The 15,974-nt window shown below is 44.0% G+C and overlaps 1 protein-coding gene across 4 annotated transcripts in view; it reads right to left on the reverse strand.

The window, feature by feature from the left end:
- Positions 1-2,340: 2,340 nt before the first annotated feature.
- Larp6 (La ribonucleoprotein 6, translational regulator) overlaps positions 2,341-15,974 on the reverse strand; it is a 34,492-nt gene continuing 20,858 nt past the window's right edge. For 2 of the 4 annotated variants that reach the window (XM_004855552.3, XM_021236991.2), the window contains one exon: positions 8,498-10,054. In XM_004855552.3, the coding sequence (XP_004855609.1) occupies positions 8,987-10,054 (1,068 nt within the window). In that variant the 3' untranslated portion in view covers positions 8,498-8,986. Of the gene's footprint in view, positions 10,055-10,354; positions 10,415-15,974 lie in introns of those variants that run through there. The other 2 variants (XM_013076226.3, XM_004855551.3) reach the window with 2 other exon arrangements.

Raw genomic sequence — 15,974 nt, forward strand, 5'->3', positions numbered from 1 at the left:
CTCTGTGGGCTGCTGTGGGCTGGATCACGTCACCCTGTACCTGGGACCCCCAGAAAAGCTTGAAGATATCACATTTGTTTATTTGGAGACAGGAGGCCCCAAAACACACATTGGAAGAATTCCCGTCAAGGCATCATTGGTGTCAGCCAAACAAGGAAACTAACCACAAGGCCAAGGCACATTTGAAAAGCAAAACTGTTTCCTTCTCCCTCCTGACCGACCTCAGTTCTACTTCAGTGTTCTCATTGTTTGTTCTCCCCTGATTGCTTTTCTTTTTCATCACTTTTCTTAAAATGAAAAAGCACTTTCCTCTCATTCACTATTAGATGTCCCTTCTCCACATAGCAGCCAGGCAATCTTAGAGAAGCACAGGTTCCTCCTGGAGTGGAGCCCGCTCACCTCTCAGCCCTCGTGGGTGGCAGCCTCCCCCTCCCCGTGGCTCCCGGAGCCCCCGCCCACACTGGACTTTGGTTTACTAACCAAGGACTTCAAGTTCAGGGTGGTTGTGAGGCCCAGTCAGGCTGCACACACACCTGAAATCACTGGTCAATTGTATTCATTTTTAAAATTCACACATAGCAAACTTCATTTTTATTGTTGTATTTTTCTATTAGATTTCACACATGCATGAATCCTTGTCATCATCACCACAAACAAGATACAAAACAATTCCAGCATCCAATATAATTCCCTTCTGCTGCTCTTTGGCAGTCAGTCCCTTCCCCACTCCTGGGCACTCACTGCTCTGTTCTCTGTTCCTATAATTCTGCCTTTACCCACCCACCACATAAACATGGAATCGGGCAGTATGTAATCTTGTGAGACTGGCCACTTTCAGTGTTGCGTGTATCAATAGCTCACCCTTTACTGCTGAGCAATATCCCATCGTATGGATGTTCCCCAGTTTGCCTATCCATTTATTTGTGGAAGAACCTCTATATATCTCTCCGTTTGGGGCAATCATGAATAATGGCACTATAAATGTATGTGGACGGGTTTTTTATGTGAGTTTTTATTTCTTTATCATAAATACTTACAGATTTGATTTATGGTTTAAGTATGTATTTAACTTTCTTTAAAAAAAATAGACTTTTCCGGAGTGCCAGTCCACTGCCATTTTCTATGCCTACAAGCCCTGCTCGAGAGTTCCTGTTACTTTGCATCCTTGTCAGCACTTTTTATCTTAGCCATTCTAACTACTATTCAGTGGTAGCATGTGTGGTTTTTAATTTACATTTCCTTAAGGGCTTATGTTAAACAGCTATACCTTGGGTTATTTCCATTTGTCTGTCTTCTTTGGTAAGGTACAGGCTCAAATCTCTTGCCTATTTAAAAAATTAGATTGTTTTCTTATTGCTGAATATTGAAGATTCTTTATATATTGTGGGTACAAGTCCTTTGTCAGATATGTGATCTTTAAATACTTTCTCCAAGTCTGTGGCTTAACTTTTCATTTCTTAATGGTCTTTCACAGAACAAAAGTTTTTAACTGAATGAATTATGGTTTATCATTTTTCTTTTAAAGATCTTTTTTATAATGCAAGATCATAATGATTTCTCTTATTATTTTAATGTAAGAGTTTTATAGTTTCACATTTCATTTAGGCCTATGATTTGTTTTCAGTTAATTTTTGTATATGATGTGGATAGGCAAAGTGTGACATGTAATGGAATACTACACAGCAATAAAAGTGAACTATAATTTTATGAATTATACATTTATTTAATGAAACCTTTTCTAAAACTAGCCCTTATTAAAACTGTTCAGGGGTGAATGAATGACGTGTGGGATTTGTTTTCAAATATTTTAGAGAAGAAAGAGGAGGAGGAGAGGAGGAAGAAGAGGGGAAAGAAGGAAGAGAGGAGGAGGGAGAAGAAAAATGGAGGGGGAGAAAAGGAAAAATCCAATGAAATGAAGTGGAAAAATTGATACCTTTGAATCTGGGGAATAAATGAGTTCACCCAAACTCTCCACTTTTGTATTTGCCCAAAATGTTTTCATAATATAAAATTTTTAAAATAAATCTTCAAGTGTCATTTTCTTTTCTTTCTTTTTTTCTTTCTTTTTTCTTTTTTTTTTTGTACCAGGGATTGAACTCAGGACCTTGCACTTGCGAGGCAGGTGGCAGAACCACTGAGCTAAATCCCCAGCCCTTCCACTGACATTTTCTACATCAGTACTTCGCTTTATTTTTATGTGTGCATTGCCTGCCTCCTCTCAGAATGTATCTAAGTCTTGTTCACTGTTCTATTTCCACAATTAGATCAGTCCCTGCCATGGAACAATCATTCACTTACTTACCTGCACCTTCCATTTAATAGGATTTCTCAAACAGGTGATCTGTTGAAATTGATATTTTATTTTTGATACTATTTTAAACAAGATCTCAGTGCAGCCCCACTTTTTGTCTTAAAGGAATCCTGACTTCCCGCTTAGGTGTCCCAGCTCTTGTCTCCTATATAGATGGCAAGATTGAGAAGGATATAGAGGCCCAGTCCCCTCCTGGGCTTCTTCACAGTCATCTCATGACCCCCATCTGGTTATTTGTTCATCTGCAAAGGCTGCAAAGCCTGACACTTTCAGTTGACCTACTCTTAAGTTCCCTCTGAAGCTGTTAATTTCAAGCAACTTGTGTTTTTATGGACTCCATCTCCTAAAATTGCTTTAAAGGTATACTAAACAAAGAGCAGATGTTGCACCCCATAAATCTGTAGCTACCAGCTGCTAATCAGTTCTCAATATCAAAGCCAGCTTCTCTATTTTGTGACGAGATTGTACAACCCAGAAAACAACAAGGTTTTGTCTCAAGGCTTAGCTCCTTAAAAAGTACTAGCATAGTTGAAATTTCTCCTGTGATATTTCTTGTGTTTAAAAGCAAGCCTAATCTACTTGTCTGTTTCATTTATATTCTTTTCTTGATTGTGGGTTTGTGGTATTAGAAGAATAATTTTTGGATAAAGAAAATGTTCATGTTCATAACAGTCTCTGCCTGTTCTTCACTGTAGTCTGACATATTCAGATGATGGATCAGAGACTCAATTGTGTGATGGAATTCATCCAGCAGTGTGTTAATGGGACTGGCCCCTCTGAGCATCCTTCTGGTTATTCAGCATGAGACCAGCACTCTTATTGCAGACAAAAAAAGAGGCAGCCTAGGGAGCCTTTTGGGTCCTGACTTCTGAAGGCCCTCTACTGGCCCTTGGCTTCCACCCCATTATCCAAGGTCCCTCAACCCCTATCCCATGAGCACACTCTCCTTCCCAGAGTTCTCTGGGGCGCAGAGCTCAGGAGTCCCCATCCCAGACTCTATCACACTTTTTTATACTCATGACCGGATCTACAGAGACTCCAAGGTGAATTCCAGGGCCACAGCATTCTGGAGACAGGGAAGTTGCCAAGCAAGGTTGAATTATAGATTTGGGGAGGGGGGGTACTGGGGATCGAACTCGGGTCCTTGAGCTTGCGCACCAGGCAGCGAAACCACTGAGCTAAATCCCCGGCAAGGTTGAATTATAGAGCCCTTGGAATCTACGGCAGTGCCAGATGGTCTGCTCAGATAATTGGAAACATTAAATCTTTATTACACTGCACAATAGTTTAAGGCTGAATAAAAATAAGTTCTTTATTCTACACACACTCAACCAATATTTCCTGAGCTCCTGGCACGGGCCAGACCCTGCAAGATGTCTTGAGATTTGCTGTCCTGTGCCCCTGGCTCCCATCCAGGCAAGGAAATGGAGCTTAAGCAATTGACCATAACACAGAGTGACGTGTGCCTACATAAGTCTTTTCCATCCTTCTTACTTCGAGTGAGTTTGTATCTGAGAGTTTTGGTGATAATATATTTTTGGGGGGGATCAATTTTTTGTGTTAGGATGCTGGTGTGCTCTCCATATATGACACACTTTAATGCTTCCAAGAATACTGACGCTGTAGGCATGAGCGTCTTCATTTTACAGGCGAGAGAACTGAAGCATAAAGGGGTGGGACAGCCCTCTTAGTTTGGCAAGTGGCAAGGATGGAATTAAACTCTTAGTTCGATCCCCGGTACCAAAAAAAAAAAAAAATAGGGCCGGGGATTTAGCTCAGTGGTTTCGCCGCCTGCTGCGCAAGTGTAAGGACCCGAGTTCGAGCCCCGGTACCAAAAACAAAACAAAACAAAACCAAAAAACCCAAAAAAACAATAATCTAAGTCTTACTCCCCGTGCAGGCTCAATTCAACCACGGCCAGGCTGTGATCATTTACATAGGCTATATTCCATTTTGGACACTAGAGGGCGCTCAGGTAACGAAATAGTGGGAGGAAACCGGCTCTGGGTACCCGACAACCACCGCAAATTGGCCTTCCCCTGCGGATCTCCGAAGGAGGAGTAACTATTGGCGTGGTGTCGAGGAGGCCCTCTGAACCTAATGCACTCTCCAGTTACAGATAAGGACAGGGATCACAGAATGTATCTTTCATCAAAGCACTTCAACCCACTGCTTCCTTTACCTGTAGTATTACTCAGGAATGTTGGTGGAATTTAATTGAATGTCTGTGTAGGGTCATAGGGCATACGGGTGCCTTGTTTCTTCTGCTCATCTTACAGCTGATTTCAAATCAGAGTGGTGGCCAAACAGCTGCTTAGCCAGATGCTGGCCCAAGGGAAGGCAATCAGTTCCCCCGTGGGTTTTATACACACTCTAGATGTGCCCCCCAAGTCCCAGAGAGAGGAACAGCTGGCATGCCATCCCCTGCCCCAGAGGGCCAAGGCTGAGGCATGAGGGTAAAGCACTAAAGCTGCAGCCCTCAGGATGATTTTTCATGAAGGAATAAGCACTCACATGAATCTGCCGGGGCTGGGAATAGGTGGATGTCCCCTGTTCTCCGATCCTTTCCTCTCCAGATTCTTGCTGTCGATTTCTGGGTAGCTTTCCCATGATGGGGGAGATTTCCCAAGTATGTACATGAAAATTACTAGAAAAAGCTACTTCATGTTTTAGGGAAAAGTATTTTAAAATCATTGACGAACAATGTGTTTTCAAAGAGTCTTTGCTCATGTGTTTCGGGCTCATGTGACAGAAACCAAATGGCTGTGTTCAAGACAGCCCCACCCTGAAATGATGCACAGTCAGGGACACACACACCCAGTCACGCTCCAGGACGCGGAGCCTGCCAGCTGGGGATGTCTCCCTGCACTCCCACAGGATGTGGCTCCACCCAGGAATCTGCAGTCTTCCCAACAGGAACCACAGCAGGGCAGGGGCCATGAGGCAGTTCAGCCTCTTTTCTAGAGGCCGCTGGCAATTTTAAGTATTAAAGTTATGCGACCAGAGCTCTATTTAGGAGGGGGTGAAGGGAGGGCAGGGGGATGGGGAAAAAGTAAGAACCAAGATACATCATGTAAAGGTACAAGATCCCAATGATGAATGTAACTGTATTGTACACCTAAAATGTACCAATAAATTTAATGAAAAAATAAATGGCATGATGGGGAAGAGGTTAAAGAGGATGACTGGAGATAAGCAGACCTTGGGAGAAGTATGGGTGGAACAAATTAAAGACTGGGAGAGGGAAGAAGCAGGTAAGAAACATGTCAGAGTGCAAACTGCCAGTTCCACAGTCTTTTTGGAGTGTGGGCCTTGGGGAAGGAGAAGATACAAATAAGGCAGCCTCACATTCTTTGCTCACTTACCCTGTGTGAGCTCTTTTGGCATTGACTCATCTAATCCTAACAAATCATAAGAATGAATAGCATCCATCCTGCCTGGGAGAGGAAACTGAGGCACAAGAAGGCTAAATCATCCATCAACAGTCAGTAGGATCTGAACCCAGGTGGTTAAACTAGAATCTACATCCTTTCCATTGCCCCATGGTCTCACTTCCAGTCTGGGTGACCCAGGAGATGGTGACGTCACTGGCTGAGACAGGAAGTCGGGAGGAGGAGCAGGTGGACACGTGTGGTGGCAGTGTGGGCAGACGAGGTGGTGCTTGGGCCATGTATAGAGCATGGGTGTTCTGCCAGCACATCAAGGGAGATGACTAGCAGGCTCCATGTTCCAAGGTAGAGAGGGAGCTGGTTTTCATTAAAAAGAATGAAACATCTGTAAAAAATACTGTTGGCTGAGTTTCCCAGTCAAGCTATTCAAGAAAGGCCTGCTGTGCTAACAAACAGGAAGACCATGTCCCAGTTGAGGGTTTGGCCAGAGCTTTAGAAAAGGCAGGTTCATCGGCAAAAATGCTCGGGCCTTTGGAACATGGTGAGTGCCTCATGGAGAAGCCCACAGAGGAGACCAGGACCAAGCATTGAAGAAGGAAGGGGGACGAATGTTCCTAAGGCTCCCTCCCTCTTCACTGAGGTGGACCAGAGCATCTCAATGCTGCCTGGCCAATGAAATCACCTGGGAAGCTCCTCCCAGAAGTAGAGAAATCAGAACATCTTGGAGTGGGCTCTCAAGGTGATTCTAACATGAAGCTGGGGTGAAAACGCACAGCTAAAGAAGGAGGAAGGTTTGTCCTGGGAGGTGACCAGAGAGCCAGACAAGTAATAACTAACACCTACATTTTTCAATTCAGAAAGCACTCGCACATACATGACATTATTTAAGGAACATCTGATTGCTAACCACTGGTCATATGGAGAAATGAAGTACCAAAGAGAGAAAGACTTTCTCAAGGTCAACCATTATTTACTGAAAAAGCCAGGACTCGAACTTAGTTAGCTGATTCAAGGCTTTTTCATAATGCCACACAGGGCAATACCTCAGAGGGAAGGCCAAGCTCATCTGTATTCACAGAGAAAGTGAGAATGTAGGTATTTTTAAAGTAACTGTGATTCATGGGAGTTCATCAAAAATTAGAGTGTACTGAAACATAAAGGGGTGAAATAGCATGAGACCATGCCAAGAAGAGCTGTGGCAGTCCACATGGCCTGATGGCCCGATGGCCCATGAGCAGGCAGGGAGGACCAGGAAGGGGTGATGGGAAAAAAACCAGGGAGAAGATGGAGGGAGCCATGGTACTGCCCAGGGCCAGGAGGCCTCATGGTCTGGGCTCCAGACACAAGCCTTCGGACTGCCTATACGAGGTAGTGGTGGAAGGGGCAAATCTGAGAAATCCCTGAGGTTTTTCATCAGTTCATAGGAATTCTTCTGGGACATATGGGACACAGGAGGCACTAAGGGACAGAGTGCCCTTTTCCTAACCAGGTACTAATCATGTGCTGATTTGTGTAGAGCTGTTTAAAATACATTGTTATCTTCCATTTCCATGATTGTTCAAGGTGAGTGTTATCCTCCTACCTCAGTAGATTCATGTGTAAAACTGGAATAATACCTCACAGAAACATAAGAGGATGAGTAGAATAGCGTGTCTAACACAATGTCCAGCACCTAGGTGGGTGTAGGACAAATGCCAGCACTTCCTGGTTGCATCTTGTGACTGTGGATGGTCAGGCTCAGCCTTGTCAAGAACAATCTAGAAGTCAAGAGTGTGACCTCTGAAATCTAGCTGTTCAACCTTTGATCAAGTTGGTTACCCACAAGGAATCTGTCTTTTGTGGTTTAAAATAGAGATACCTGAACTTTTCTCATGTGGTTGTTGGGAGGATTAAATGAGATGGTATATGGAAAGCTTTAAGCTTCATACTCTTGGTAAATACGCACTGTTTGATGCTTATTAAAGGTTCTAATACTTAAAAAATAGCAAGTACATAAGCCAACCCTGGAATCTAGGCCAGTGCTCTTTCTACTACAGCAAGATTGGTTTTTGTTTTGTTTTTGCAATACTGGGGATTGAACGTGGGACATTTGCACTGAGCTGCATCACCAGCCCTTTTTAAATCTTTTAAATTTTGAGGCAGGGTTTTGATAAGTCATTAAGTTGCCCACTAAGTTGAAATCCTCCTGCCTCAGCCTCCCAGAGCGCTGAAATGATAGGCATGCCCCACTCCTGGCTCCGAGGCAGTTTCTGATGATAATGGACATTAACCCAAGTGGGAAGGGAAAGGAGACGACATTTACAGTGGCCAGTGGCATTCCAGACACTGACATCCTGACCCAGACTTCCCAGGGATACAGAGGCTCCGGGAGGTTGGTAATGTTCCCAAGCTCACAAAATAGAGACACGGGAGTCAAGCCTCACAGCCGTGGTCCCCATCAGTAGCTCCCATGGTAGTGTGCGCCGGAATCATCTGGAAGGCTAGTCAACACCCAGATGCCAGGCCACTGTCCCAGCAGCGCCTTTGGTTCAGCAGGCCCAGGGTGGCATGAGAACCTACACTTCTACCAAGTTGCCAGGAGAGGTCAATGCTTTGAGTCCAGCCTCCTATCTAGAGAAACCCTGGTCTGCTCCAGGAAGATGCATTGTGTTAAGAGGCCCCCCGGGCTTCCAGGAGCCCCAAGGAGGGCCTGTGGGGTACACTGAACACTCACATCCCTGCTGAACTCCTTAGGGCCTCAAGACACACCACCCACAGCCTCATCAGATGTGCACAGACCTGTGTCGGGCACAGTCTATGACCTGGAAGCCAGCACTTCCGGTGGGTACTTTATTATTTATTCACTTGACAGGGAGCATATGTATGGTCCTGTAAGACACCATGCTGTTGGCTTAACTATTCGCTGTTGAGCAACAAAACTCCTCTAGGCTCTTAGCCTTTGCTCAGTCTGTCAAGGATAGCTCAGTCTCTGTATGGAAAAACCCAGTCCCCAAAAAGAGACCCATTATTACCAGACTCTCCCCAGGAGCCGCCATTCCACGGCCCTGGAGAATCACTATACTGGGTCAGGCGACATCGACATAATGCCACGCTGGGAAGAGCAGGTGTTCTGAGCCCTGGCATACTAGACAATTTGCACACCTTACAAAATATATAAATTAAGAGGTCTACATGTATACAAAATTTTTCAAAGGGGACTGAATTCCATTCTATGTCATGCCAGGTATTGGTGAGAACCCTGATAACAAAGGTGGTTTTCAATGGAGCCGGTCTTAAGAGAAGGTATTTATACACAGGCCCGGCCCCTTTCATGTCCCCCATGAAACCCTCTGGTGTTGTCAGGGCCTCTGGGCAGCCTCAGCACCCCCACGGGCAACCCATCTGCACTCTGCATCTTCCGAGATAGCAGGGGGCTCGCCCCCGGGCTCTTCTCCTGTGTCCCCATCTCGGCTTGGCGGCGCCTCCGCACCCAGGGGCTGCCAGAAGGAGTGGCACTGCTGTCCGAGGAATAATCCGTGCACTTGCGGAAGATCTCGGGACTTGTGCTGGAGTTCAGTCTACCGTCTTCAGCCAGTGGGGATTTTCTGGAAACACCTTTGCGTTGGGCCAGGGGGCTGCTCCAAGGACTTGAGCAGGGAGAAGCATTTGGGCTCAGAAAGAGATTTTGGTGGCCAGAAGGGCTGAGCTTGTTGGTGGCCACGTGCCGTCGGCCAGCCATCGGGGAGGTGGGATTGCTCTCGGGGTCGGAGGAGCTGTTGGCAGAGGACTCGTCCCCCATGTATTGAAGCTCCTCCACTCGCTTGTTGAGGGACTTGTTTAGGTGGATGCTCACAGTGGGCTCCTCGTCATGGCTCCTATCTTTGGAAGGTTTCTTTTTGGGTGGCTTCATACCAATCAGGACAGCCTTCATGTTCTCTTTGCTCTGAGATTCTGTGATCATGAATTCGTGGGCTTTGATGGCCGCTTCCACCTCTTCAAACTCCACAATGGCACATTCTTGGGTCCCCACCTGGCTGTACCTGCTGCTGATCCTCCGAATATCTGGGGGCAGCTCTCTCCCTGGTTTGAGGATCCGCACCGATGAGATGACTCCAAAAGTCCCAAAGAGCTTGAGCAGGTGTTCCATCACCTTCTCCTGCACCCTGCCATTCTTCTGTGGGGTGCTTAGGGCCCACAGCTTGGGTGACAGGTGTAGGTCATAGACCAGGAGCATCTTGCTGGGGAGATTCTCACTGGGGAAGAGTGGGACAGGGGTGGTCCTCCTCACCTTCCGGTGGTCCTCATTCAACTCCAGGGTCACTGAATATTTCAAGGCATAAGCTGTGGTTCTCCAGTCTCGTGTAAGATGTTTCACCTAGAGAATAAAAAGCAAACTGGAAATAGTACCCAATGTCCTTGCTTGCCACTTGATGTCATGTATGCGGCCATATCCCTCCCTTCCTTATTCCTCATCCTAGTACCTAGAATCACACCTGTTACGTGAGGCTCAAAGATCTTATGAATGAAATTACTTTCTACAATTTTGGGTGAGGTTTGCACAGTTTAGAACATTTCCATCCAAGAGAACACCCCAAGACAATAGAAAGATTCAATGCCGTGCAAATTTATGAGTAAACTGTGACGAGGCTGTTGTATACCCAAATCCAAGGCTCACCTCTAATGGGCAGAAAGACTTGGAAAGTTATTCAGCCTCTTAGTGCCTCAATGTCTTCATCTGTAAAATGGAAATGTTAACAGTATCAACCTCAAAAAACGGTCATGAAAATTAAATGAATAAAAATATACACACATACAGACACACATTTATATATAAAATGTAGGAGAGTGCCTGGCTCTCAGTGAATATTCGATAATTATGTTATCATTTCAAATACTATGAGCTATCATTTTAATGGGACTTGGAGATTTTAAAATCAAATGCTTCTTATAGACTGAAAGTTAAAGGGTGGAAAACAATACTCCATGGGACAAGAACCTGAAAAAAAGGAGAAGTAGCTATTCTCTTTGCAGATCAAGTGGTTAACAAACCAACACTGATTAAGACAGACAAAGGACACTACATCCTTGTAAAGAGAACAATCCAAGAGGAAGAGATGACAATCATAAATATACATGCACCAAGCACTAGTGCATCCAGCTATATAAAACAAATATGAACAGACATAAAAATTCAAATAAACACTAACACAATAGTAGCAGGGGACCTCAATACCACATTGTCACAAATAGACACATCAACTAGACAAAAAATAAGCAACAAAATACTAGAATTCAATCAAACTCTTGAACAAATGAACTTAACAGATGTTTACAGAGTGTTCCACCCCACAAAATCAGAATATACATTCTTTTTGGCCGCACATGGGTCATTCCCGAAAATAGATCACATACTTGCTCATAGAACATGTTTAAGTAAGTGCAAAGGAATTGAAGTTATCCCCTGTATATTATCAGACCATAGCGCAATGAAGTTGGAGATCAACAGCAAAAGAAACTGCAAGAATTTCATAAACACATGGAAATTGAACAACACACTTCTGAATAACCAGTGGGTCACAGAGGAAATTAAAGAAGAAATCAGACAATTACTACAATTAAATGACAATGACAACACAACATATCAGAATCTATGAAAGCAATCTTACAAGGAAAATTCATGGCAGTGAATACTTATATTAGAAAAACAAACTGAGCCCAATTAAACAACCTGTTGCAGAACCTCAAGCTTCTAGAAAAAGAAGAGCAGGACAAACCCAAAGCTCAGACAAGGGAGGAAATTATAAAGATCAGAGCAGAAATCAATTCAATGGAGACTAAGAGGATGATACAAAAAAATCAATGAAGCCAAGAGTTGGTTTTTTTGAAGAATAAACAAAATTGACAAACCCTTAGCCAACCTTATCAGAAAAAGGAAAGAAAATGCCCAAATCCATGCAATTAGGAATGAAAAGGGTGAAATTACAATGGACCCAGCAGAAATCCAGAGAATCATCAATACCTACTTCCAGAACCTATATACCAATAAGATGGAAAACACAGAAGAAATGGACAGATTCCTAGATACATATGAATTACCAAAGTTGAACAAAGAAGACCTAAAAATTCTAAACAACCCAATATCAATCAATGAAATTGAAAACATAATTAAAAACGTGCCACCTGGGCCGGGGATTTAGCTCAGTGGTTTCACCGCCTGCTGCGCAAGCACAAGGACCCGAGTTCAATCCCCAGTACAAAAAACAAAACAAAACAAAAAACTTACCAACTAAGAAAACCCAGGGTCCTGATGGCTTCACTGCTGAATTCTACAAGACATTTAGAAAGGAACTACTGCCACTACTGTTTAAACTCTTCAATAAAATTGAAAGGGAAGCAATACTCCCAAATTAATTCCTGGAAGCAAGCATCACCTTGATCTCCAAAGCAGAGAAAGACCCAACTGAAAAAGACAACTATAGGCCAATCTCACTAATGAACATAGATGCAAAAATCCTTAATAAGATAATGGCAAATAGAATGCAGAAGATCATCAAGAAGATCATACATCCTGACCAAGTGGGATTCATCCCAGGGATGCAGGGATGGTTCAAATCAATAAATGTAATACACTATATTAATAGAGCCAAGGACAAAAACCATATGATCATTCTCAATAGATGCAGAAAAAGCATTTGACAAAATCCAACACGCATTTATGATTAAAACCCTACTAATAACTGGAATAGATGGTCTCTACCTCAATCTGATAAAAGCCATCTATGAAAAACCAACAGCCAATATCATACTAAGTGGTCAGAAACTGAAATCCTTCACTCTAAAATCAGGAACAAGACAAGGATGTCTATTATCACCACTCTTGTTCAATATAGTTCTGGAAACATTAGCCACGGCAATTAGACAAGAGAAAGAAATAAAAGGAATAAAGATAGATAATGAAGAAGTTGAATTGTCATTATTTGCAGGTGACATGATACTCTATATAGAAGACCCCAAGAACTCCACCAAAAGTCTTCTAGACTTAATAACCAAATTCAGTCGAGTAGCTGGTTACAAGGTCAACACACAAAAATCAATAGCTTTCCTCTACACAAATGACAGACTCACTGAGAGAGAAATAGGGCAAATAATTCCTTTCACAATAGCATCCAAAAAACTGAAATACCTAGGAATCATCCTAACGAAAGAAATCAAAGACCTCTTCTCTGAAAACTATGGCACTCTGAAAAGAGAGATTGAAGAGGATATCAGAAAATGGACAGACATCCCCTGCTCCTGGGTAGGAAGGATTAATATAGTGAAAATGGCCATACTTTCAAAACTGCTATATAAATTTAATGCAATTCCAATTGAGATCCCAGCAGCATACTTCACAGACCTTGAGAAAACAATCCAAAAATTCATTTGGAACAAGAAGAGATCTAGAATAGCAAAAGCAATTCTAGGTAACAGAGACATGGCAGCGGGTATCACAATCCCCAACCTGCAACTCTACTACAAAGCTACTGTGATGAAAACAGCATGGTACTGGCAAAGAAACAGACCTGAGGACCAGTGGAACAGATTAGAAGATGCAGAAACAACACTAGACACATTCAGCCATCTCATCTTCGATAAAGGAGCCAAACACCCTCACTGGAGGAAAGATAGCCTCTTTAATAAATGGTACTGGAAAAATTGGGCTTCAATTTGACAAGGATTAAAACTAGACCTAAATCTCTCGCCATGCACTAAACTAAAATTGAAATGGATTAGAGATCTAAATACTAAAATAGAAACTCAGTTGGAACAGAGGTTAGGTAGAACCCTTGAAGGCATTGGTGTAGGAAAAGATTTTACTTTATATGTCATTATATTGTATATCTAAAATGTATCAATAAAATTAATTTTAAAAAATCTAATTCTCCTTGGAGCTGTATGTCTGTGTTTCTGCATTTAGTACAGGGAAAGGTCTGAGAGATTGTCCATATTTCTCTGCCGTACTGCCTGAGAATGGCATGGACTTTTTCAATTTGGAACTAAATCCAACTTGCGCCTCTTGGAGGATGATGAAATAATGCCTCCTTCCTTCTCCCTTAATGGACATTGTGTGTATTGACACTGCAGTATATGAAAGCAATATTTATGTTGTAAAACAGTTATTTTCTAGAGGCCCACTTCCGGGGCAGGGAATGCCATGGAGAATGAGTCATCCCAAAGAAACGGTAGAGGTGGGTGGGGTGGGTAACTTGTGCCAGGAATGGCGAAATCACCCTGAGTCCTCTGAAGCCAGGCCAGTGTAGCTGTTTTGCAGAAGAACCAGGAACTCTAGGGGCCCCTGAGGCTCAGAAAGAAACTGCATGGAAAGGGAGAAGGGAAGGCTCACTAACTGGCCCAGACAGGAGACCCTGTGGCACAGCCATGCGTATAGTCAGGCTCCTGCTGAAGAACTGCTGTCCACTGTGGCCTGTGGCCTCTGAGTGAAATGGCCCAGCCTCAGGCTTAGGAGGCAGGAATCACAAGTCACCTATACAGAGAGCCAGTGGGATGACTGTGACACAGGCCAAAGGTGCAGAGGAGCAGGCCCAGGTGGAGTAGGACTTCAGATGAATAAAGTCATTGCAAGGTTGTGGGAAAGCCAGGCAGTGGCTCTCTAGGGGTGAAACATGGCGGACAGAGCCCCCTCCAAAATCAGCTGGAGATGGAGACTCAGGAGAGGAGAAGAAACTCTCTTCTAAGCCTGAGATCTGAGCAATGAGGACCTGGGGGAGGCAAGTGCTGTCTTATTTGGAGGGTGAGAGAAGCCAATGGCAGATGGTGTTCCATCTGGACAGAAGCAGAAGGCTTGTGGCTGGACCAAAGCCCTCCAGAACCAGAAGCAAAGTCGGCTGGGAAAGCATCGCAGGCCTGTGCCCATGACCTTTTATTCGAAGTTTCCAAGCACCGCCTTAGAGGAGAAGCCAGGGGTTTTGGTCCTTGTGCAATTACTACAGGAACTTTCTGAGATGTTGATAACCTTTGTTGTATCTGTCTCCCACTGTGAGTAGCAGAAAACCTTTGCAAATGAAAAGGGTCTCTGCTCTGCTGTGGGTGGGGTGGGACAGAGGACTCTGTCTCTAGGCTGCAGCTGGTCTTCAACAGAGAAGATTGCTCCTGGATAGATCCCTAGGGGCAGCTTAGAAAGGAAAGGAAATCAGGCTGACCCTGGGGCCCCCTGAAGAGCAGGAATAGAATGTGCAAGAGGATTCCCCACAAACATTTCTCACCTTCTCATTTGTTCACTGCATGCTCACTGTTCTCTGGATATGAAGTATCCCTTCCATCCCTGCTGCCTTGAAAACTCCTACTCATCCTCTGATACTCTATCCCATGGACACCACCTCTGGGAAGATTTCAAATCTCCAGGTAACACTGGCTGCTCTGATCAACTAGTTTCCAGCCATACTTTGTTCTGTTTTTATCCATCTGTTTATGGTCAAACTGAATCCTCCCTGGCTCCCTCTCTCTTATTGGACTATGAGCTTTATAAGGGCAGAGGTAGGTGCCATATTCATTTTGTACATGCTGTACAAAGCACTCTGCAGATAGAAAATGTATGTTTGATGAATGAATAAAAGAAAGAGCTAGAGAAGAGCACAGAGCACATCATGGGTGAGGCAAAGAAGAACTTCCAGTAGCAAAACTCTGCTTTCTGACAAAGTGCACAGGCAACTTGGCTGGGACCCACTTGTTACATAGCCTGTTACGCAACAGGCCACGTGATGCTCTTCCATCCTGGTAAATACCTTTCCCCAAGGGAGACACAGAGTTCTTATTCCTACCAGGCTGTCAACTCTCTGAAAAGCAGAGAGTTCAGAACCCAGATGCTGTGTCAGTGTACAGCAAGGGCAAGCAGTCTGCTGCTTGGATGTCTCCAGTTCTCAGACTTCCTATCTTGATCTCTGTCATATAGGAGGGATGCTGGCGTCACACAGGTCATGTTGGCATGCTAGAAAAGACTCATCTCCCAGAGGTCTGGGTGCTCCCTCCCTACATGTATATACTCAGCTGGACAAATGAAATGCTTGGAATTCATGTAATTCTATGCTGACAGGTGTCTGTCAAATCCTTCAGTTCACCTGTCCTGGTGCAGCACCCCTCCTAGGCACCCACATCTCTGGCAAGAGGGCCTGAACTTTACTGAGAATGAGTATTAGCATTTTGTTACTGCTACCAGCTGAGATTTATCCTAGTGCCCAGGATCCTCTTAACAGTATGAAAGCATATTCTTCATAATGAGCCTAAATCCCTTCTCTTGA

The sequence above is a fragment of the Heterocephalus glaber genome, unplaced genomic scaffold (assembly GCF_053883595.1).
Source record: "Heterocephalus glaber isolate CG9 unplaced genomic scaffold, H.glaber_assembly_v1.0 deba00001689, whole genome shotgun sequence".
Classification (NCBI taxonomy): Eukaryota; Metazoa; Chordata; class Mammalia; order Rodentia; family Bathyergidae; genus Heterocephalus; species Heterocephalus glaber.